The sequence below is a fragment of the Falco naumanni genome, chromosome 2, assembly GCF_017639655.2.
Source record: "Falco naumanni isolate bFalNau1 chromosome 2, bFalNau1.pat, whole genome shotgun sequence".
NCBI lineage: Eukaryota > Metazoa > Chordata > Aves > Falconiformes > Falconidae > Falco > Falco naumanni.
The window spans coordinates 21295230-21317811 of NC_054055.1; the positions used below are offsets into that span (position 1 = coordinate 21295230).

At 42.7% G+C, this 22582-nt stretch overlaps 1 protein-coding gene across 1 annotated transcript; it reads left to right on the top strand.

Annotated features, from left to right (window-relative positions):
- Positions 1-104: 104 nt before the first annotated feature.
- SLC35F2 (solute carrier family 35 member F2) lies at positions 105-21532 on the top strand. Its single transcript, XM_040584476.1, has 8 exons — positions 105-323; positions 6669-6844; positions 7387-7514; positions 12697-12856; positions 14516-14672; positions 15463-15515; positions 16185-16339; positions 20188-21532. The coding sequence occupies exons 1-8, from the start codon at positions 187-189 to the stop codon at positions 20404-20406; spliced, it is 1185 nt and encodes a 394-aa protein (XP_040440410.1). The 5' UTR covers positions 105-186; the 3' UTR covers positions 20407-21532.
- Positions 21533-22582: the final 1050 nt, after the last annotated feature.

Sequence of the window (22582 nt, forward strand, 5' to 3'; positions counted from 1 at the left end):
CGGGAGAGGAGCATCCCGGGGCAGGCAGGAGAGCTCCGTCCCCCCGCCCCAGGACCAGCCCTGCCCCTCCCGGGGGCGGCCCCTCGGCGGGCACAAAGCCGGGCTCGGCGGCTGCTGGGGAGCGCGGTGCTTCCGTCCCGCCGCCGCCGCGCCTCCCTCTCGCTCTCGGCCGGGGCAGCGCCGCGCATGGACGCGGCCGCTGGTGGGGCGCCGCCGCCCGGTGCTGCGGCGGCCGCTGCGCCCGGGGCTGAGACGTCTGCCGGGGCCGTCGCCGCTCCTCCGCGCCGGGTGCTGGCGATGCTGGGGGCCAAGCTCTGCACCTGGTGAGTCCCCGGCCGCGGCCCCCCCGCGCCCCGCCAGCCTCCAAGTGGAGCGGGGCAGCGCCGGCCTGGCGGCGGGGGTCCCACTGCCGGCCGGGGTCGCTCCCCGCTGGAGGGAGGAAGGGAGGGAAGGAGGGGGGATGCGATCTGTCCGCGCTGGGCGCGTTGGCCGGTATCGCGGCCAGGGATGCGGTGGCTTATCTGTGCCGGCGGGAGAAGCCATGTGGCGCCGGGCCCGGGGCCAGCGCCGCCGCGGGGGGGCCAGCAGGGAGCGGGCCGCGGGGCTGAGCGAGCCCCGGATCCTTCGGGGAGCTCCCGAGGCCGTGTCCCGGCCGGGATGCGGCGGCAGCCGGGAGGGCCGTGGCCGCTGGGGTGGGCTGCCGGAGCGGGGCTGGGCGGCCGGGCTGCTGCGGCACACAGCCGGGCGGCCCCTGCCAGCGCTGCGCTGCGCGGCGAGCGCCGGGACAGGCCCTTCAGCTGAAGCCTAGAGTTAGGGTGCCATGTGTTTGGTTTTGTTGAACTGTGTGTGTAATCTCGCATATTCGCAAATGCTCTTGAGGTTTGGGTTTTTTTTTTCTTTTTTTTTTTTCTTTTTTTTAGTAATTCTGGCTTACTGTTTTTCTGTTTTCCTGTTTTTTTCTGTGCTTTCAGCTATTCGCTGTTTTTCTGAACTTTTTATCTATTCTGTACTCTTGTTCTTCGCAATGATGTTGATAAAAGTCGTGAGTGACAGAAAAGATAACAGAACAAAATAGTAGAGGTGAGGAGGTTTGGAGTCCGGAAAGACCAATATCCCCTTTCCTTCCATCCTTGAATCAGTTTAGGAGAGAGACCTGTTCAAGTGTATCTCTTAAAATGTGAGCACATGGAAAACTCGAGGGAAAAAAATCTGCCAAGATGTGCAGGCGTTGCATGGTGTCCCAAAGCTGGTACTTGGAAAGTGCTGCCTTTCATGAGAGCAGAACTACCTCCTCTGGCTTCCAGCCTGCAAGAGCTGCCATTCACTCAGACCATCAGTTTCCATCTAGGAAAAAAAAACCACCAAAAAATCCATGCTCAAAAGACTTTTTTTGGGCTCTAGATTTGGTCTTTAATAACTATTGCATCAGATAATCCTTGGCTGACAAATACGAGATGCTGGCTGGCCTGCCGCTCAGAAGCTGGAGCCTGGCGACTGGGCTGCGTGGAGCTGTGTGCTGGCCAAGCAGAGCCTGGTTCTGCAGATCAAAGGCTGCCTTTTGGTTATAAGATTTTTTCTCTTCTTCAGTCCTCCTGCCTGTCAGGAATGCCCAAAAAGACAAGTTAGGAACGTGTGGAACTGTTCAGTAACCTCACCTGTGCTGGCAGTTTTGCCAAAATGTTGCCAGAGGGCTACACTAAGGGAGTCTATTGATGGTACTTGTAAGGAAATGAAGAGCCCTCACTGACTTGTGTGAGGTGGTGTCTGAGATGCTGAGCTGATATTTTTTTCTTTGTTTTTCCCAGGTGGCTGGAAGCTCAGCCACTTCAGTTTTGTTAGAGGCCTTTCTGAGTCATAGGAAGGTTTAATACTTGTATGTAATAACAGATTATTTTTTTTTAGTGAAACCAGTAGAAAGTACGCTTTCTGCTTCTTGAAACTAAACAAGTCTGTCTTATCTGTTTCTTACCTTTTACAAATTAAATTGATTTCCATTTCAAAGCAGAACAATGAAACATTAACTTCTGAAAATGTAGTTCTTAAAAATACTTTTTCCTGTCCTAAGTTATCTGCTAATCATGTTGGAATATGGCTTCAGTCTGTCCCTGCATTTTCCTTTTAACTACTCCCAAGAAAATGTGAAATAATTCAAATGAAATGGTCTCCCCCCGCACCCCAAATCAGGAAGAGTTCAGTAGTTAAAGCTGTGCAAGTAAACTGTCTACATGAAGAGCCTTGCCAGGCTTTGTCTGTGTTTAACTGGTGGTGTAAATACATTTAATTTTTGAAAAGCTGTATTTATTTTCATGAAACAAATCACATTAAAATTATAGGATTTGTTAAACAGCCTATAAAATTGTTAACTGTGGGCTTATAAGATTTTTTTCTATTACTTCCTCAGATACAGACTCTGATTTTATTTTCATATCTCGGGGTATTTTTTTGCATTTCACACAGAGCCAGAGAAAGCCAGCCTGACTTTATCTTGTCAAGAGCCGTACGTTGTTCAGTGTTAGCTTTAGACCAGTTTGTGTCAAACTGTCATGTTCTAAAAATCCCTAGAATGACTCCTAGCTTTCGCATAGCCATAGATGCAGGTAGCTAAGGCATGGTGGCTGAAGGGAGAGAAGTACTTAGTAGCCAAGTACCAAGCAGTAAAAAAAATAACAAAAAGCCCCCAAACTATAAAACTAAAAGGCCATTTCAGACCACTTACCTTGCGTCATCTGAGAGTCCAGAGTGGTTTAGTCCTTACCAATGCATTAAAAAAAAAAAGCAGAGAGGATCAAGTTCTGGCATGGAAAATTTAATAATTAATATATTTTTAAAATGATAAATTATTAATATGAAAATCATAGTAATCAATACCCACGCCAATACTGGAATGAATGGAAACTCATATCTTTGAAGCATTTCTCCTATAACAAATTGTCATGCAAAATGAAACCAGTAGGATTTAAAGTTTGCTCTCAAGTTTTACAGCAGGTCAAACGCTTTTTTAAATTTGCTGTAGGAATTTAGTGGGCACTGAAATAATAAGGCTGCTGAGCCCACGTTTAATGAGGGTCATCTTACTCTGTTCAAGCCACTGTCTTGCTGCATCGAGCCCAGTGCATCGTGCTGGGAACATGCAACGTGAAGAAATTTATTTTGATACCTTGGCAAATGGTGTGAGGGGAAACCATTGCGGCTGCCTGCTGAGACTTGCACCTGGTGTTGGAAGGGGGAGTTAGGGCAAGAGGCTGTAATTTTACGTGCAGATGAGAAGGCTGCCAGAAATGTTGTGTGTTGGGATTCATTTTTTGAGGGCAGCCTTCCACTGTCGGTGAGTAATATCTTTATATGGTTCCTGTGATCTTAACGTTTTGAATCTGTTCAGGGAAGAAAAAAATCCTTCAATTAAAATAAGAGGGAAAATAAAGAAGGGATTGAGGCAGGATGAAGCCTGCTTGCCTTGTCAGATGCCCTTCAGTACTGTAGAAATAAATTCTGTAGGACTGCTGAGACATACATTAACTAAATAGCAGTGATTACTGGTGCAGTAACCCCTAAGCAAACAGTCTGGTAGATTCTGGACCTGCATCTCTTCCCATATGCAAAACCACAAGGAGATAATTACTGAGGTACTTTAAACTGGAAAAGTGTAGTTATTAGAAAAGCTGAGGATCAGCTTGGTGGAGTTATTCCACTGCAAGAGGGCAACCAGGTCTTTCCTGGTTTTTAATAAATAATGGTTGAAGCTGATCAGTTGTTAGCAAATTTGAATGGCAGCAGACTCTCCAAAACACTTTTGCCACCTTACTGGAACATGGTCGCTATCAGTTTGCCAAACACTGTGCATGTAGAGTACGGGCCTCTGCTATGGAGAGGGTGCTGTAGTTCAGGAGAAGCAAAGCTACCCCTTGCATAGCATATCCTGGAGGAAAATGTTCAAAACCTTGTCCCGCAGCAGTCTGTGTTAAACGAGGTAGTATTGCCTGTGCTTCTGCCTCTCTCTCTGGCACTGCCTAGGGGGAGGGTGAAGGGGAATTTGCATCCAGGAGAGCAGAGCTTCTGCTAGCCAAGGCAGCTTTAACCTCTCCTGGTAGTGTATTGCAGAGCACAATTTATTTTGTGGCCTACGCAGGCTTCACAGCTTTAGTCCAGTAAAGTTGCAGCAGTTTTGCTCAGCTTTGGCCCCATTGCTGCACCCTTTTCCCAGCTAGTCCAAGCACAGGGTGAGTTTAGTCCAGTAAATTGCTAAAGGCTTGCTCTGTGCTTCCTGGTCTTAGGGGTATGATGAAATATTTTCTGCTACTTTGGAGCAAGAAACTCTGTTTAAATAATAAAAAGTATGGATGTATTTATTTTTAATGCCTGAAACTACATTTTCCATGTGGTATTCACCGTGTTATTTCTTCCTGGAAATTCCAGTCAGTCTTCTGTTGCCTGACCTCCTGGCAAAGCAGCCAGAGTTCACAGGGATGGCAATGGGCGAGCTGGAACCCCATGCCTGCTTGAGAGAAGAGGTAGTCTCATCCCTGAAATTTTAGCTAACCTATGTTACGTTCTTCTTGGTGGCACCTGATTAAATTAATTCTTTAGATGAACATAAAAAGACATTTCTGCATCAGCCAGAGTTATTAGCCAGAATGTGTCATGATGATTGCTGATTTGTTTGCCAAATAGCAAAATCAAATCTTTGACCAGAATAAAAAGAAATCCAATCGAAGTGATGTAGCTTTAAAGGTTTATTGTCTTTTTTTTGTGTACAAATACATATATATATGTATCTCAAAAAATACATGAATGTATTTTATAGCACTGTTTATGGTTAATGTTCTGCTGTAAAGTAGCTGTGATAGATTTCTAGCTGAAACATGGTCTCTGTTGCTTACTTCAACATTCAAAATGCTAGAAATGAGAATGTTCATTTTTTCACACACCCGTTATTCACACAAGGCTGGATAGGACCTTACAAAGTTGTCATGTGATATGTGAGTGCTTAATAACGTGAATGTGCATTGTTGCTGGGATTGGCAAGGCAAGCTGTAGCAAAACGTGAGGCCTGAATCTCTTGGAAGTGCAGCATGGCTGGACTTTGCAGAGATTTGCTGTCTCATCACAGTAGACTTGGAGAGAAAAATGTGCCTAGCAGCATTTTGAATGTCAGAAGAGCTTTGGTGTCAGGCTGCACTGAAAAGAGATTCATGCAGCTGAATTAGGATCGGTGCAAAGGTGTCTCGCTCATCCCATATGACGCTTGTAGTTGGCTTTAGCACCCCTGAACGCACCCTCCTTGTGGCTGGCAGCTGGATTGCACAGCGTAGCTGGGTGAGCTGGTATTTATTACATTAAAGTCACCCACCTTGGGGACAACAGCCGGTGTTGCTGTCGGGTGGTGTGCCTGGCATATGGGTGCCCTGCCAGAAATCATCGGGCAGCAATGTGGGCACAAGGTAGGTGCAGAAGCCTCATGGGTTGCTTTCTTCCCTTGCTTGATTACTTTGAGTAGGAACAAATAAATCAGTTGTGCAGACGGTCTCGCACTAAAGCCTGAAGAGTAAACAAATTCCATGTGAACTTTGCCGAGCTGTACAGACAGCACAGCACTGAGCCCCTGTCGCTATGTACTGTGAGTATGCAGTAGAGGCTGGGGTGGTACAAATCTGCACAGCTCCACTGTCAGGAAATAACAGCAAGCCAAAAGACACACAGCAATCTGTGCGTACTCCTGTTTGCCCAGGAGCATCTGGAATAGTTCACTCTGTATTAGGTGAAGTACAGCTACTCCAAGAGCGTGAGCTTTTTTTTTTTTTTTTTTTTTTTTTTTCCCCTCCTTGGCTGTGGATTGGACTCCAAAGGAGTTCTAAATGCTGACATGATCTGTGGCCAAAATGTGTTCTTAACTCCTTCCTCAATTACAGCAGGACATGATTGAATATAGCAGAAAGAATCCACAGTAAGTATTAATTATAACAATTCTTACTTTAAGAAATGATTTTTTTTATGGTGAGAACAATCAGTCACTGGAACAACCTCAAAGATGTGGTCGAGTTGTCATCGCTGGAGGTTTTCAAGATGTGACTGGACAAGGTGCTAGATAATCTCACCGAGGCTTCCTTTCCCGCGAAAGGTTGGACCCAGGTGATCTTTGAGGTCCTTCCGACCTGGGCTGCTCTGTGATTCCATGCTTAATGTTTTTGTTTTCATTAGCACTGCTCAACTTAGGGTCTCAGTTCACTTTCAAAGGCTCAGGTCTCGGAAGAGCCTGAAGGCACTTGTGCCTTATCTCCGTATTGCAGATTTCTATTGAGCAGAGTCAGAATGGGATTCTGTGGAGGACGAAGGATTTAATTCAGGCATGTGGCCTCTCTTGATGAGAATAGTTCGTGCCGTGGGTTTGAGCCTGCCCAAGTGAGCTGCTTGAGGATCCTGGCAAATTATCACAGTCTCCATCAGTGGCGATTTGAACTGGCCTGACTTCTTATACGGCTGTTACGAGGTTAGACTGTATCTTCTGGGTAGACAAACACCTGCTTACTGGTAAATCAAACAACATTGATAGGGAGTAGAAAAAGAGTAAAGTGTCAGTCTAAAAAATGGCATTTTCCCTGTAGAACTATCAATTTTTTTAAAATCTTGAATGTTTAACTCTAAGCTTACTGTGTTGTCTTTTATATTCACAGGCATATTTTGAAAACGATAATACTTGGCCAGATGCTCTCCTTGTTTATCTGTGGGACTGCTGTTACAAGCCAGTACCTAGCAGAACGATACCAAGTGAATACTCCAATGTTTCAAAGTTTTATCAACTATTCTTTGCTGCTTCTAGTTTATACAACAATGCTGGCATTTAGGACTGGTATGTGAAATATGGGATGGGAGATTCTGGTTCATAATTTTTTTTTCCTCTTCTACATTTTCCTTTCATATTTTGAAACTAAAGAAGTCTATAGTTGTCCTGTTTTTTTAAAAGTTCCTGCTGAAATTTCTGCTTTGTGATAACACATGAAAATTAATTTCACAGGTTACATGAGCATTTAATTTTATTTGAATTCATACCTGTTTAAAATTACAGACTCTTTGGTTTCAAGTCCTATGTTGTATGAGGGAAAATAGGCTTTGTTGTAGCAAGCTTCTTTACCAAAGGCTATTTAATATTCCTCCAATTTACTCTTTAAACAACTCTAGTTTGTGGGTTTTTTCCTCGTGGAAGAATTTCTGTGCTTTTCATTATTTGCATTGTCTACTCTCAGGCTGCATTTTGCTGTTATTGTATCTTTCTTAAGAAGGGGCAACTGAAATTGAACATCTCAGTATTATTTATGCTTTTAAAAGGCAAGATCCCTGTGCAACATTTGATTGGAAAGAAATGCGTATTGATTGCTGCTTTCTTCTAAACAGGCAGTGACAGTCTTTGGCAAATTTTGAAACAGAGGTGGTGGAAGTATATTTTTTTGGGACTGGCTGATGTTGAAGCCAATTACATGATTGTAAAAGCCTACCAATACACGACCCTCACAAGCGTGCAGGTAAGGACCCATCTCTCTTTTTGAACTGTTGTTTTTATTACAGTTTTGGACTAGTTTCTGAAATTAGATTCATAGGACAGACATGAAAGCTATTTAAGCCTGAAAAAACTTTCCAGTATCTATTTTTTCTCTGCAGTACAAGGAAGAGCATCCTGCATCATGAATAACATTTCCAGGAAGCAGAGAAAATTGGCCGGTATTGCTTAGTGCCAGTTCCTGAAGCTGAAGTGTAATTATTTTGATAGAAAGCACTTCTAAGAGTTTGTTGACAGCCACTCAGGTTTTTCTCCAGACACAAAATAAAAATTTATGACCAGATAACACTCTGCACAGGATGTTGCTGACAAGAGCAAGGTAGATCTCTTGCCTAGTCCTAGAAGCTGTGGGAGATGTTTTGAGATCTAACCCCACATGTGAAGACATACTAGTGTTGCTGACCACGCAGTGAGGGACCAGCCCTATGGCTTTTGGATGTGGCCGCTCAGTTCAGGCCCCTTTCTGGAACAGATGGAAGGGAACTCAGTGTGTCGGGCTCCTGAATTGACAGTAGACATCCTCTGCAGTGCTGGTGCTTGGTGCTGTGTTGCTGCGCTAGGAAAAATCTTGTGTTCTGAAATAGTTCTACAGGCAGGAGGGCTAAAGCTGGGGTTTCGTTGTCACCCTACGCAGACAAGCTGCTGGAAGAGTTAGTGCCTTCCTCCGGCCTCCCAACTGCATGCCTCTGAGCTTACATAGCCAAATCCCTTGAGCAAACTGTCCCAGGACAGTTTGAGCAAAGTCAGAGTAAACCCTGCCGCTTGCCGGGCTATTGGCAAGCTGTGTCAGGCCCAAGTGAGCTCACTGTGTGGCTCCACAGCTGCTGCTAGAACAAGGGAGAGGCCGGTGCAGAAGCGAGAGGGAGGAGGTGGAGGAAGTGTGTCGGGCTGTTGCCAGCCTGTGCCAGCTCTTACCAGTGGTGGATCTGTGGCTGGGGTCATGGACTCACTGGAAAAAAAAAAAAAAAAGTACCATACAGAATTGGCTGTTAGTTGGAAAGGAGTGTTTAGATGTCAGTGTTTTACAGAGTCAGACTAACAAGGGTTAATATTTAAAAGAATTACTGTAAAGCAATAAACTCCTGTGGTTGGGGCTCCCTTTAGCTGGCTGCAGTAACTTTTCGTTGTTACTAAAGACCAGTAACATGTGCCTGTTGGAATGCCACATTTCCACTTCATACTTGTGTTATGAATCATTAAGCCTCTAATTTCCATAAAAATAATGCCTAAGAAGTCAAAGCTTTAAGTGACATGTTTCAGTCTCAAGATCAAGTTAAGCTCATAATTGACACTGTTTGATAATGTACTTTACAGCTGAAAAAGCCAGGACTTTGATCCAAGTTCTCAGAAGTGGTAAAGCTATTCCCATGATTGCTTTCATAGAGACTTTAAGAAGGAATAGATAGAGCAGGTTGTCCTGTCCAGTTGCCAAGCTCAGGCATTTGCTTGACCCTTTTTCCCATGTGGTAACTTTCAGACTGATGCTGCTTTGTGTCAGTTCGGTAACTGCGGATTTGTTGGAACTGCCTGTTGCGCTGTTTCTTGCACATTCTCTGAAGGCACCAGTTTCTCACTGTTGTCAGTAATGAGACACGGGACAAAAAAAAGCCTGTGATTTGCTCTAGTACAAGGCATTTGCTGTCTGTCAGTAGCAAGCATTTCTGCAGCTACATCAGAAACTGTTGTTCAGAGCACCCAGCCTGATGGCCCGTCTGCAGTACTGGCTGTGAGTGGGTGCCCAGGGAGCATGGAAGCAGTGCAGGAGTGTATGGCACCTTCCTGAATACAGGGTAATCACTGTTAAAATGCTGGCTTACTGGAGCTTCAGCTCCGTCCTATGAAACCGATCTTCAAAGCTCTCTGAGCTCAGCAAGGAACTTCCATGTATTTTCTCACACATGTACACAAAAGCAGAGCTAATTTTCCTTTAGTTATAAAATACCAGCACTGAATGGATGGGGTTGGGAGATTTTTTAAGGAGATACTGGGGATGTTGGGATGGCAGCTCTCATTTCTTTGTAAGTAAAAAAAAATACATTGGTCCACAACTGAACTCTTCCTGTTTGGCTGCGGCTGAGGCAATGCCAGTGAGACTTCTTGCTGCTGGTGTCCTTCTGGCTTGGGGCAGGACTTGACTGTGCTGCTGTTTGACCACATATTTCATAGCAAAATCCAAGCAGCCTAGCTGTGGTTTCATGTTGTTAACACGTTATTGGGCACAATTAGTATTTGCTCTGTAGGTAATTTGAGTGGAGTATTTTATAGGCATCTATTGACAGAATATCAGTTGATGGAAGAGTGTTAACCTCAACAGGAGAAAACACAGGATGAGCCCCTGGGGCTCAGCTGGAGGCTGCCCTAAGGGAGCCTTGTGGGGAAATGAACAGGATGAGCTGTGAAGCTTTCTTGCTCACAAAGCTGTCTGGAGCTGGCAATTATAAGCAAACCAATGACCTCCAACAGTCTATGATAATTTATTAACCTTGTATTAAAACATCGTTTAATAATTTATTTGCCCTACCTTTAAAACCTCCTATAAATTGTGGCCAAAGCCTGGCTTGAGTGAAAACATTTTTAAATCAAATCACCAGGTTGTTTTTTCCCTTGTGAAAATTCAGGCTAGAATAAATAAGATGAGTTTGCTGAGGCTCTAACGGGCAAAAGCTATCATTACTGCAATACTGCTGTTTATGTCATAAAACCTGAATAAATACATACTGCTCTTGTAAATGGTTTAATTGACACAATTTATTGTGATGTTACATCTGCTTTGCACCTCTTTGAACTTGATCCTGTACAGAAGAGTTCTGTAACATAGTAGATGGAGGGAAGGCAAGATACCAGTAGCTGGAAATCAGATTTCTTCTGTCTGTAATTGAGGGTAATTGTCCCCTGGAACAGATTACCAGGGTGTGTTCTTCATCGGCTGGTGATGAACCTACTCTAACCATCCCTCTAACCAGGATGCTGTAGCTCTACAGTATGTTATTGGCGTGGATGCAGCAATTCCCCATCTGGTGTTACTGAAAGAGCTTCTGGCTCATTATGTACTACTCCCTTACATGCTAATTAAGAAATTTTTTTAAAAGGGTTTTCTTCCACTCTTTGGGTTGCAAAGCTGCTTAGAGGTTGGAAGGCTGTATGGTAAAACCTTAATTAACAGGGAAGTGAAAGCTTGCTTACTAGTAGAAGTGATGTCTACTACCAAGGGGGTAAAAAGTTTGCTTTTTAATGTTTGTAATATTTCCTGTTGCTTGATACTAGTCAAAACGGTTACATTTTCAGGAAGCGTTAGGTTTTTCTTGAGCCTAGACTAAAGGTAAGGTAGAGGAAATGGCCTATGACTAGATAGAAACTCAGAGCATGGTATTTTTCAGTAAAGCAAAGTTGTATTGAAATATGTGGTATCACATATTAGGACTTGTGTGGTTGTAATGTCTCATAATACAGCCTAGACAAGTGCTTCTGCACTTTACAAACAGACTTTACAAACTGGACAAGCTGGACGCAATCCAAGGAGCAAAGACAAGTAAAGGCACTGTTAGGGTTTAATCTGTAGTAACACTGCCCTTAATGCCATGCTTGTAAGACTGAAGTCTTATGTAGTTGTGAACTAGTAAAACCGGACGTAGCATGAAAGTCTTACGACTTTGGTTAAAACCCTTGGGGACGATGGCTGAACTAATGGAAGTCGGCACAGAAGAAGCCTGCAGTGGTGCACTTAGGCAGAGGCTGGCAATGAGCATTGAGGACTAAGGGCTCTTGATTGTAATGATTATGCCCCAGTCCTATTGACCTGGACCAAGTACTTTGTAGGGCCTTCAAGAGGCCAAGTTTTAAGGAATGACATTTGAGAGTACTTTGTGAGTAGTCTTTGGAAGGCTGACTACGTGTTCCCTTATATAGGCTGTTCCCTTATATAGTTTCATGGCATTCTACTGAGGCAGGTCAAGAAAATGCACCTTTTTTTTTTTTCCTCCAGACGATTTCAGAAAAAAATAATTTTGTTGAACTAAATATTAAACCAGTTATGATTAGCTCTATGTTCTTGGTATTAATTCATTCTTCTAGAACACTATGCCCATCTTATGCTGCAGCATGTTTTTCTGTATTAAGTACACAGCTAAGTCTGGATACTTGCTGTAGTAAAGGAGAATGGGTAGCAGATGGGTGGATCTTAACAGCAAGGCAAAGATACGTAGGATTTTAGGAACATAAAGGGAGGAGATGATAAAGAAGGGAAAGAAAAGTCAGTGTCAGTGCTTATCATGGAGTGCAGACATCCCTGAACCATAGCTGTTCAGTCTGCCTGGGGGAGTGTCTGCAAACACATCTGAAGTGCTTTGGAACTCCACCTGTGCTTCTCTGCTGCTGGGGCATGGATGAGTTAGAGTGGGTTACCTGCTTCTGACTAATTGAGAGTCAGTTCTACAGAGTAATGAAAATGTGTTGGTGGCTTGTACATGGTTTTGTGGGAAGCTGGAACATTGGAAGGTGACTTTAGGAAAGCTGTTCTTCCCTTTCTATCTTCCTGCTACCAATTTTGCACATGGCTTCCAGCACATGTACTACTTTTTTTTATTAGGATCCAGTTGGGGGAGGGGGAGAAATCAAAACCAAAACTGCGGAGTCAGATTCTTGTCCTAGTCACTTCAGTGTAAAATCACATTACTTGTACCCTTCAATAGTTCCACATTTTTGCTTTGTGTGCATGGAGCCCTAAATTCTTATTACAGATTTGAGGAGGAGTGAAAAGACAGAACCTGCTGGGGGAAAAAGGAAGTGTAAATGAACCACCTCCTTGTATTGGCGTCACGTGGAGCAATGTGGTTTCAGAGCAACATCCTAGCATTTATTTGTGAAGCTGTGAGATTGATTAGATCCATCATTACAGGAGTTTCTAGATCAGTGCCTTCCTACCAGGAGAGAGCGAACCCCCACCCCAGCTCCTCCTTCACCTGCAAAATGCTTTTAATGGTAAAATGTCAGTGTGACCACTCTTTCAAACGAATCCACTGGGGTTGCTTTGTGACTTTCGTTAACATCTGATAGGAACGGAAAGTAAGAGCCTGTACATTTGCTTTCAGGGCAGTGCAGTCGAGATTCGGAGTGGGTTTCTAATTCAAACCATTTCTCTGTACACACAGCTGCTGGACTGTTTTGGGATTCCTGTGCTGATGGCTTTGTCATGGTTCATTCTCCGTGCAAGATACAGGCTGATTCATTTTCTTGCTGTTGCCGTCTGTTTGCTGGGTGTAGGAACAATGGTGGGTGCAGACATTTTGGCAGGGCGGCAGGACAGCGAAGGTAAGGAGTCCTTTATTGTGGGGGGGAAGAGCAGAGAGATGGCTCCCATGGTGGGCTAATTTGTAAAGGAGAAAGAAGAGCAAATGCAGGGGGGGTGGATATAGTTTTATTTTAAAAGAGAAGAGGAGAAGGCACACTGCTATTTGTATTTCTTGTCCTTTGAGAAGATGGTGGCTGCGGAGACACTGGTTTTATAGGGAGCTGTGGAATTTCTTTGCTTGTAGGTCTGGATTATTTTTTTTCTACCTTAAAAGAGAAACAGTTGTGTTGAGCTTAAATTTTGCTGCTGTTCGTCAGACCTGATGAAGGGCCTCATTTTTGAAAGCTTGTTCACTTTTACTAATAATCTGAGATCGTCTAATAAGAGATGCTGCTTCTCCCTGCAAACCCTGCATTGCTTACATGGTATAAGCCTGCTGGCAGCCAGACTTCTCTGATTTGCAGTTTATGAGCACAAATAGCAAATAAAAGGTTACTCAGCAGCAGCCGACTTCTCTGAGTTATCTTTGGCAGACCCAACAGAAACAGTTCTTGTATCCCCAAGGCCCACAGGTCACAGCCTGGAAAGCAGAGGCTTACTATGGGAGAGCAGGAGGAGATGTGGGTAGGATGCTGGGATTCCTGGGATCTCCAGGAGGGAGGCTGGGCTCTGGGGACCAGGATCCAGCCAGCTGTAGATAAGGGCAGGTCTTGTCTTCTCTATGGCAGGTGCCTAAATCAACCCATATCACAGTGATTTTATTCTGAATAAGAATTTTGAATTTTCATAGTCAGAGAGTATGAGGCAAGGTAAATTTCTGGGCATTGCCTTCAGCAGGCAGCATAGAGCTAAGCCTGGTTGGTGTTATTTTGGGGCCTTACTATAGGCAAGACACCAAGACAATCTGAGGTTTAGCTTTAATGCTATGTGGTACAAGTGTCTCAGTCGTGAAGCAGAAGTCTTATTTCCCTGAGGCTGTAAGACAGTTGTGCTTTATTTGCTGACCTGAGTATCCTTACTATTGCTTACCTTCATATTTGAGACGTATTTTCTTAGTGATTGCCAGCTGGCTCAGGGAAGGAAATCTTAAATCAATTCAAGGATTTAAACAACAGCGATCCTTTTGCTATTTAGCTGATGCATAATGGCATTTACTTGACAAGTGATTGTATCATAGGCAGTCCCATTTGCACAGTATAAATAAATTGCAGCAGAACATATGATACCACCCATCTGCAGTGCCCACTTAAGACCCCTGTGATTCACCTGAAGCTGAGTTCAAGTCCCGCTGAAATCGATAGACTGATTTTAGCAAGACTTGAATCAGGCCTTACTGCAAAAATGGGGTCAATATTCAGAAGGGCAGAGAGCATCTGTAACCAGGAATTTTCTCAACTCCCTACAGTGCCTAAGGATTGGACCAGACTATACAGCAGTGGCTTGGTCAGGATAGGGTTTAAATACCAGGTTTAGTTCATTCCAGACTGCAGGGTGAGCAAGTAGCAGAGACTGTGCTCGAACACCAAGGCATTGGTCTGCACACACAGGAGATGTTTCCTTTCCCCTTACCCTGGGAGGCACTAGGAAGAGATGTTAGAGATAAATTTGCTTGTCTTTTTAAGGAAAGTTAAAAAGTGTTTGCAGCATTACCCTTATTGTGGATTAATATTTCTGTACAGGTAGTGACGTGGTGATTGGAGATGTCTTAGTGCTTCTTGGTGCTTCTTTGTATGCCATTTCTAATGTGAGTGAGGAATACATTGTGAAAAATCTGAGCAGAGTGGAGTTTCTAGGAATGGTGGGCTTGTTTGGGACTATTATCAGCGGTCTACAGCTGTAAGGATCTAATATTTATTTTAAAACTAATTAAGAATATTCTACAGATGATTGTCTTCTGTGAAATTATGTTGTTATTAAATTAATTCTTCATAATTAATTCCTCTGCATTTGGCCTATATGGGAGTCCTTCCACTTGAATTTCATTTTTGTTTGCTTGTCAGCATCCATTTTATATCCTTTTTATATGCACTACTCTTACGACAGCAATCCTAAAGCTGAAATCCTGCAATTGAACACATATGATACTTGGCTGTATTTTTGATTTTGTTGATCTTCATGAGGATGCTCAGTATGCTGAGGACTGTTCGCAAGAATGTATTTCTTAATGGATTTTATCTGTAGAAAAATTTAGTAGATAATCGTAGCAGGAGGTCTTCCATATTAAACTTCAGTTTAAAATGAAGCCATGTATCAACCACATTAGGGTAACAGACCACATGCACTTAAGTGTGTCTGAATTTTATGTTCCTTGTTTCTCATCATTATAGTTAATTATTTCCTCTCAAATGGTATATGAAATAAAACTGAATCTCTGAAGGATGAAAAAGCCTGGGAAGAAGGCGTAAGAATTAAATAAAAGTGCTTTTGACTTTCAGGCCTTTTAATTTTCAAGTCTGTGTTCATGCTTGTTAGATGTTGGAGTTAGGGTCATTCAATAAATTTTCAAACAAAAAAATAAGGGATTATAAATCAAAATATTTCTTACATATTTTGGTAATTAAATTCTCTACTTGAATATGATTCTTTTTTTCTTTTTTACTGTATTTTATCTTTTCTCTAACTCTAGAGCCATTGTGGAACATAGGGAGATAATGAGAATTCAATGGAACTGGAAAATTGGTATGTGTATGACAAAATGATGTGCATTTTTACAGAATACTGGAAAATTATAATCATTCAGACTTTGAATGCTGGGATTTTCATTTTCTTTCTCTGGATATTAAGCCATATTCGTATTGTCACAAATTTATTTTCTGCAAACTTTGCAGCTCAGCAAAGAGACAGGGTTCGCAGGATTGAACATTAAAACTTTTGAGCTCAGGTTTTGCATTTTATGTATAATATGAAATAATTTTTCAAAATAAATTGAAATAAGTAAAAATTAACCTGTTTAATTACAGACATGTTTGGTGTCGGAACTTCACAAGAACATTTTTCTGTTGTCCTTCCTAAATGAAATACTGGAAAAATGGATTTTGTGACACATTTTGACCTCAACAGAACTGTACGTTGTTAAGAAATGTGGCTCTAACTTTCTTCAGTCAGCTGTTACGCTAACTAGGAAAGAACGAGAACTTTCTTGTATAGATACAGTAATTTTTGCAGTACAGGGGAGTCTTGGGAAAGAAGTATTTCTTCCATGTTTTTCTTGAATTTATGTTTCCATATCTTTTAGGAGACTTTCTCCTAAAAAATAAAATACGTAGTTTTAAGGCATCTGAAGAATATCAGTGTTCTTTAAAATCAATGTTCTGTGCCTTAGGAGTAAATTGTCATCTTGTTTTACAGCATTGCTGTTCACAGTGTTTGCCCTGTGTATGTTTGGGCTGTATAGCTTCATGCCAGTAGTGATTAAAGTTACCAGCGCAACCTCGGTCAACCTGGGTATTCTGACTGCGGATCTCTACAGTTTGTTTTTTGGACTTTTCCTCTTTTTCTATAAGGTAAGTACTTTCATTCTTTCACTACAATTTCAGTTACGTTTTTTATCTAAAATTAGAAATAAAGCATAATGTTCTTAAAAGCCCCTGAGCAATTATTTGCACTTGTACATTTCTTCACCTTGTATTGTTTGTTGTTGGCAGATGCCAATCAAGAGGAATCATACTTAGTTAATTACATAGCATTGCCACATTAAGCAGATAGTGTCTTTCAAACAATTTCACGCTTGATGGAATACGTTAAGAGTTAATTTTAGGAGACAGCAAGCAATTTCCTGGGGTGTTCAAATGGTAAGAGTCCTTGCTGTAAGCCCTGTGTGGAACCGTCTTAGATTTGGTTCATCTCTCCAAGAGTCCAAAGTGCAGGTTTGAATTTCCCTGTCCTGAAAGGCATTTGGTAGCTGAGAAGGGAACAGTTTGGCTTGATTTCTGGAAATTCGTATTTTCTTTTAGAAGTTTTATCTGTTCATTAAGAATATCTTGGGATAAGAATCAAGCTTTCTCAGCGCTACGGCTAAGGAGAGACTAAAGGAACTGAAAAAAATGCAGATATATATATTATTTTGTATGCTGTCCGAAAGGCAGTTACTTTTATTGTGCTCTAAAATATTTTTGGTAGTGCCTGTTCAAGCTAAATGATAGTGCTAAAAAGATTTCATGCCACCTTACACTTTTGATCCAGAATCATTTGTGGGAACCTAACTCGTTACAGCAGTTGGAGTAATTGAGTCGGTTGCTTGGTGACTGGAAGGGCTTAGTGAGAAGCTTGTGAATTTCACTTAAGAAATTAATTTGTATTATTCCATGTGGTTGCTTTCTCTTCAGCATTATGGACAGCCAGTAGCTTTTAGGTCAGATTTGTTTCTGAAAGTGAAGGCCAATTTATTTTACAGCACAGAGGTCTGGTAATGGTAGGGTCTGCCAGCAGCTAGATTTTCCTTTTCAAGAGCCTCTTAGCTCAGCTTTCCTCACTGTTTTGAGTTCCAAAATTCACTCCAAGCTACAAAGCATCCATTAAAAATGAATGTAGGAAGTGAACCATACTAAAAATTTAAAAAATACTTTCTAAGTCACTTCCAAACATGCATTTTGGCATCCAGGTAGCTTAACTCAAGAAATGATTATGAATTTATATTCATCATAGTAAAGAGGAAGAGGTAAGCAAGAACTTTGGAAGGAATATAATAAACTTCTATCCCTCAGGATTTTTAATTTATTTTGGGGTGAGGTTTTTCTCAGAGCAGATCATCTCATAATTGCTAGCTGCAGGGTATTCTTTAGCAAAAAGGAAAAATGAATTGGAGAAGACTTTGGGGTTGTATTAGGGGTGAATTTCAAGTACTTATTAAAATAGGAACTTGCATCTGTGGTTAGAAACAATGAAGTGGTAAAAAGGGGAGTAATGATGCTGCTGCATCTTCAGTAATCTGAGGATCTGAGCTAGCTTAGGAACCAAGAATTGAGGGAGCCTGATTTTGATGCCGCTTTTAACGTAACACTTAGCAGCAGAAAATCTTATTGCCAAGTTAGCTGTATAGTTTCTTTACCTATGGGGCAAAGAAACCAGACAGGACATTTCCTGGATTGAAAAGCACCCTGGACTCAGGAATCTACAAACAAAAATGAAAGGAATAGCTCTGTATTCCCCATTACCAGATGATATTTCACAGCAAGCCACTGAGGGCTTGGCTTGGCTAGGTTGTAGAATGGAACAAGCCATGGAGAGCTCAGCATTGCTGCGGTCTGAGCCTGCTCTGACACGGAAGCAGCACAAAGGTGCAGCAGCTACAGCACAGACCAGGCCCAGGAATTTATGAAATTTTGACTTGTGCCCAGTGTTTTGCTTATGCACTCAACTTTTCAGCCCCAACCACGTCTAAGGTGAAATGTGAATTTTGCGTGCCTGTTTTGATGAGCTCTTTTTTTTGCTTTTACTCCATAATGAATCTTGCTGTGCTTGTTCCTAATGAGTTCATTGTATAGATCCCTGTAATCCCTCAAGAGATGTTAAAAAAGGTCTTCAAATGCTTTGTTATATAAGCTCCAGTGGAAATCTGCAGATACAGACGCTAGATGGAGTTACAGTCCTCCAGTAACGTTTAAAGCAGTCTTCAGGCTTGATAGTATGGGGATATAAGCTGCACAGGTACAACTGAAATTGGTGTTTGAAGCATTGAAGTTGCTGTGGTATTTGAAACAAAAAAAAAAAAAAAGGAAAGAAACCCAGGGGAAGGCTGCTGAGCCTTCCCCAAAACCAAAAATAAAGAGAGCATAGGCCTGTTGGAGCAGCATGGTTAAGGTTCACCTGCGTCCATAGCTGCAGACACATAGGAAGGCCTTGGATGACTGCTACGCTGCAACAGCTTTGGCATCCTGGCTTGGTGACTGTGTATCTGCTCATGGAGGAATTGGTTCTTAGAGGATCAGAGACACCTGCTGTCTTGTACGTACTGCAAGAGGGAGTCTGGCAGTTACTGCGACTGTCCAGTCTCGCCTGAGCCACATGTCCTTGCATACAAGCACATGTTCACTCCTGGCCTTAGGTTGCATTCTGGAGAAGTCATGCAGGTGCCTTGATCCAGACCCAAGCTCTGCCCATTTGATGGGAATGGGTCAGTCAGGGACCACAGACGCTGCTGCCGCCTCCATCAGGACATCTTCAGATCCTGGTGCTTCCTCCTGTGCAGAGTGAACACGAGTCCAGGCTCCTCCAGGCAAACAGCCAGCAAGGTGAGGAGAGGGGGCACTTACACAAGGCCACTGTGTTTCAGTCTGCTTTTCCTTTTGCGTGGTGGTGTGCAAGGGTTTCTAAGCCAAGTGACTGCCAGCTAGGAATTGCAATGCCTTAATTGTAGATGCCTCAGTCTCTTTTGGATCAGAGTCCACCATCCAGGTCCTACCATTCATTTCATCCAGCTCTGCTGCTTGATAAACTAGAACATGCTTTTCAAGCACATCTAAGGAAGCTAAAGAAGGAGGCTGGGGAATATTGACATTGTGATGTAGGATGCACTAAGTCCTTCATCCTACTGTTTAATCAGTGTGGTTTGGCAAAGGCAATACAGAGGATTTTAACAAATCTGATGAAAAAGTGTTCCTGGCTGTGGATAACTTGAACACTTTTGTATTATTGAATTTGGTGTTATGAGGTAAGCATTTATTTTTCTGTCAAGGTGGATGAATCTTGGCAATTGTTGGACTTTTAACAGGGAAGTGAATGATAGTCAATCAAATGTCTGATGTGCCTAAGCAGTTCATACCCTTGCCTCACACCACTCTTAACAGAGCACAAACGCCAGTCCTGTAAAAGGAGCCCCAGTCTCCCTCTCTTCAAGGACTTTTGGGTGTAGAGAGCAAACCAGTTTTGGTCCAGTAATGTTTATCTAGCCCTGCAGATGGCTGAGAGCTGTGCAAAGAACCATCTGCTCTGGTGACCTGCAGTAGAATGGAGAGAGTCATCTCTTGTTAGGACCTGTCATATTTGGCTGTGCTGAAGCAAAATTCTTAGGGGTGCAGTGTTTCAACATTCATGTATGTAAACAACTGTCCTTCAGTATCACCATGTTTATGGCCATTTGTTCTCTGTTAAGATTCTTCTATGTAGACCTAAGGAAACTCCCTGTCCAACAGCGTTGAGGATGAGCTGCGAAGAAAACCAGTCAACAGCTTGAGTCTATCAGTGAGTGGAGCTGTTGAATTTTGATTTTCAGACTTGAATACAGGTCACGCTGATAATCTTAATTAAAATAATTTTTAAAAGGAAGGATAGCTTTCACATTCTTAAAACAGGGCAGCATTGACATGTTTTTACATCAGACAAGACTTAATAAGTTTATTCTTTCCTCTGCCAGTTTTCAGGTCTTTATATCCTGTCCTTTGTTATCATCATGGTGGGCTTCATCTTGTATTGCTCTACTCCAACTCGGACAGCAGAACCCACTGCCTTGCCACAGCCCAGCAGCACCGGCTTGGACAACGCTGCACTAAAGCTTGAGGAGAACGACAATGAAACTCTGGCTGTGACTGTACAGTTCACAAGAGGAGAAACTGTGGTGGTCAACACTGATTAAAGAAATGGCAGCATTTCAAAATAGAGCTTTTTTTTTTTTTTTTTTTAAACTGCCAAATTTCCCTCAAATATTAATCTGGAGAATTGTTCTACTGCCAAGGCATATGTCATGCTGCGCTGGTTTTAATGCACTGGATAGACTTTTAAGGCCAGATCCTCAATCAGTGAAACTGTATTGATTTACCCTTGCAGAAAATCTGGCCTGTAGAAGACAGAGTAATATTTATGTGAAGTCTCTGGAAAGTGAGAGACTGTTATTTTTAAATGCTTAATTAACTTAACAGCAAATGTGTGGGGGAAAAGATAAGTCAAAGCAAGCTCCCAGGTCACTAAGTGGAGCAAATATGTTTTATATTGCATTAGGGACCTGAATCTGTAAGATGCTGAAGGCTTCGTGGTTCCCACACCTCTGTGCTGAATACCCTCAAACAGCATCTTGCAAAAGCCACTCAGTTTCTCCCAGGATCTGGTTCTGCAAGCCATATTGCATACAGACACCTTCCACGTGCTGGTGGACTTCATTCCTCCACTGGAAGGTTTGCTTCTTACATTCCACCCGTATGTTTGTCTCTTCATATTCTGCACTCTGTTGCAGCTGGGGCTGCTACAAGTATTTTATTTTGAGTTTTGCTAGCAAGGGAAGTTTAAATATGTTTTTAAAATATAACTTTTTATAATGCCTTCTTTTTCTCTGCAGTGGCCTGTTGTTTGGTGCATTCCCACTAGGTGGAGGAGACAAAGTCAGGCCCTTGCTCTGTTCGGTAGGAAGTGAATTTTTTTTTCCTGGATGAGACAGCAAAAGGGTTTGAACTGTAGTTCACATCTCAGTAAATTTCTCCCAGAAACAGGACACATTTCTGCAGAAAGATTTGAATAAAATTGACATTTCTTAAAATAATTGAAGCATCTTAGCCATTCCTCATTGCAATAGTAGTGACATAATCTCCAAAACACTAAGTGCTTTCAGTAGATTCATTGGCAGTTGTCCTCCCCCTCTTCATATTTACAGTAAGTGATTAAAAAATATGAGGCTGCAGTTTTAACAGTAGTAAAACCATACTGGGATCTTATTTGGTTTTTTGTACAAGCCTTCTTAGCTCAGGTGTATGAAGTAATAAAAAAATAAAGTTTTCAGCAGCTGAAGGCTCTTGGTTTGTTTTTTTTTAAGCTACAACTTCTTTATTGCTCAAAATGATATTAATTTTACTGATCAAATGGTTGAACTTTGCTGTAAATAGTAAATATGACATGAATCATGTTGCTTTGATGTCAATGGAGACATCCTGTGGAGTCTGGCATCTCTAGGGGCTGGCGGATAGGACCCACGTTCTAGAGGAAACCTGTGATGTGGAGCAGATTGTGGAGGCCAGATGTGATGCCCTGGGACCTCTGAAATAGCACCACAGCCTATGGTTGAGACACTTAATGCTTCCTTGATGACCACACAGGGCCATCTGGATTACTTTAAATGCTTAACCTTTACACAGCTAAAACTGGATGAGATGAATCCCAGATGAAGCTTGTGGCCCAACCTGCAGTATGTTCTTTCTGTGGTCACTGTGTGGCATTTCAGCATCTCTGTGGTGGTTGCTAAAACAGCTGTGTGTTGGGAAAGTGCTTTGGTGTGCCTGCACACCACATATGCAGTGCTTCATGAAAATCGGTCTCAGTTTATGCGCCTCAGGAAAAATCGCAGGGCACTTTGCACAGATGGCCACTGTGAATTGCTGTGCAACAAAGAGAAAGCATGAGGCAGCAGCTGGAGTTAGAAGCATGATGGAAAGTGTGGTCAATCAAAGGCTGGCATCAGCAGGTGAAAGCATTACCTTGGCAAATGGAAAAGGTAAAGTTAGCTCCTAAGTTCATGGCATCCCTTCTAACAGTTCCCATCAAGAGAAAAGCAGGTGAAGGTTTTTCCTTTGTGCCAAAGCGAGGAATAGAAGAGGACACTTGGCCCACCAGCTTGCTAATGTAGCACCTCCACCAGAGGGTGGTGCTTGGCTGGTGTCCCGTAGTGCTGGTGTGAACAGGAGGGGACATGGCAGCTTTCCCCCCCAGGGATGACTGTGGAGGTTTTCCATTAGTACCAAGTAACACAAGCTCTTACAGTGAGTGCATTGGGGTGGACCTAGTGGGTTGAGGCATCTGCAGTGGTGACCTGTGCCTGGACAAGGGAA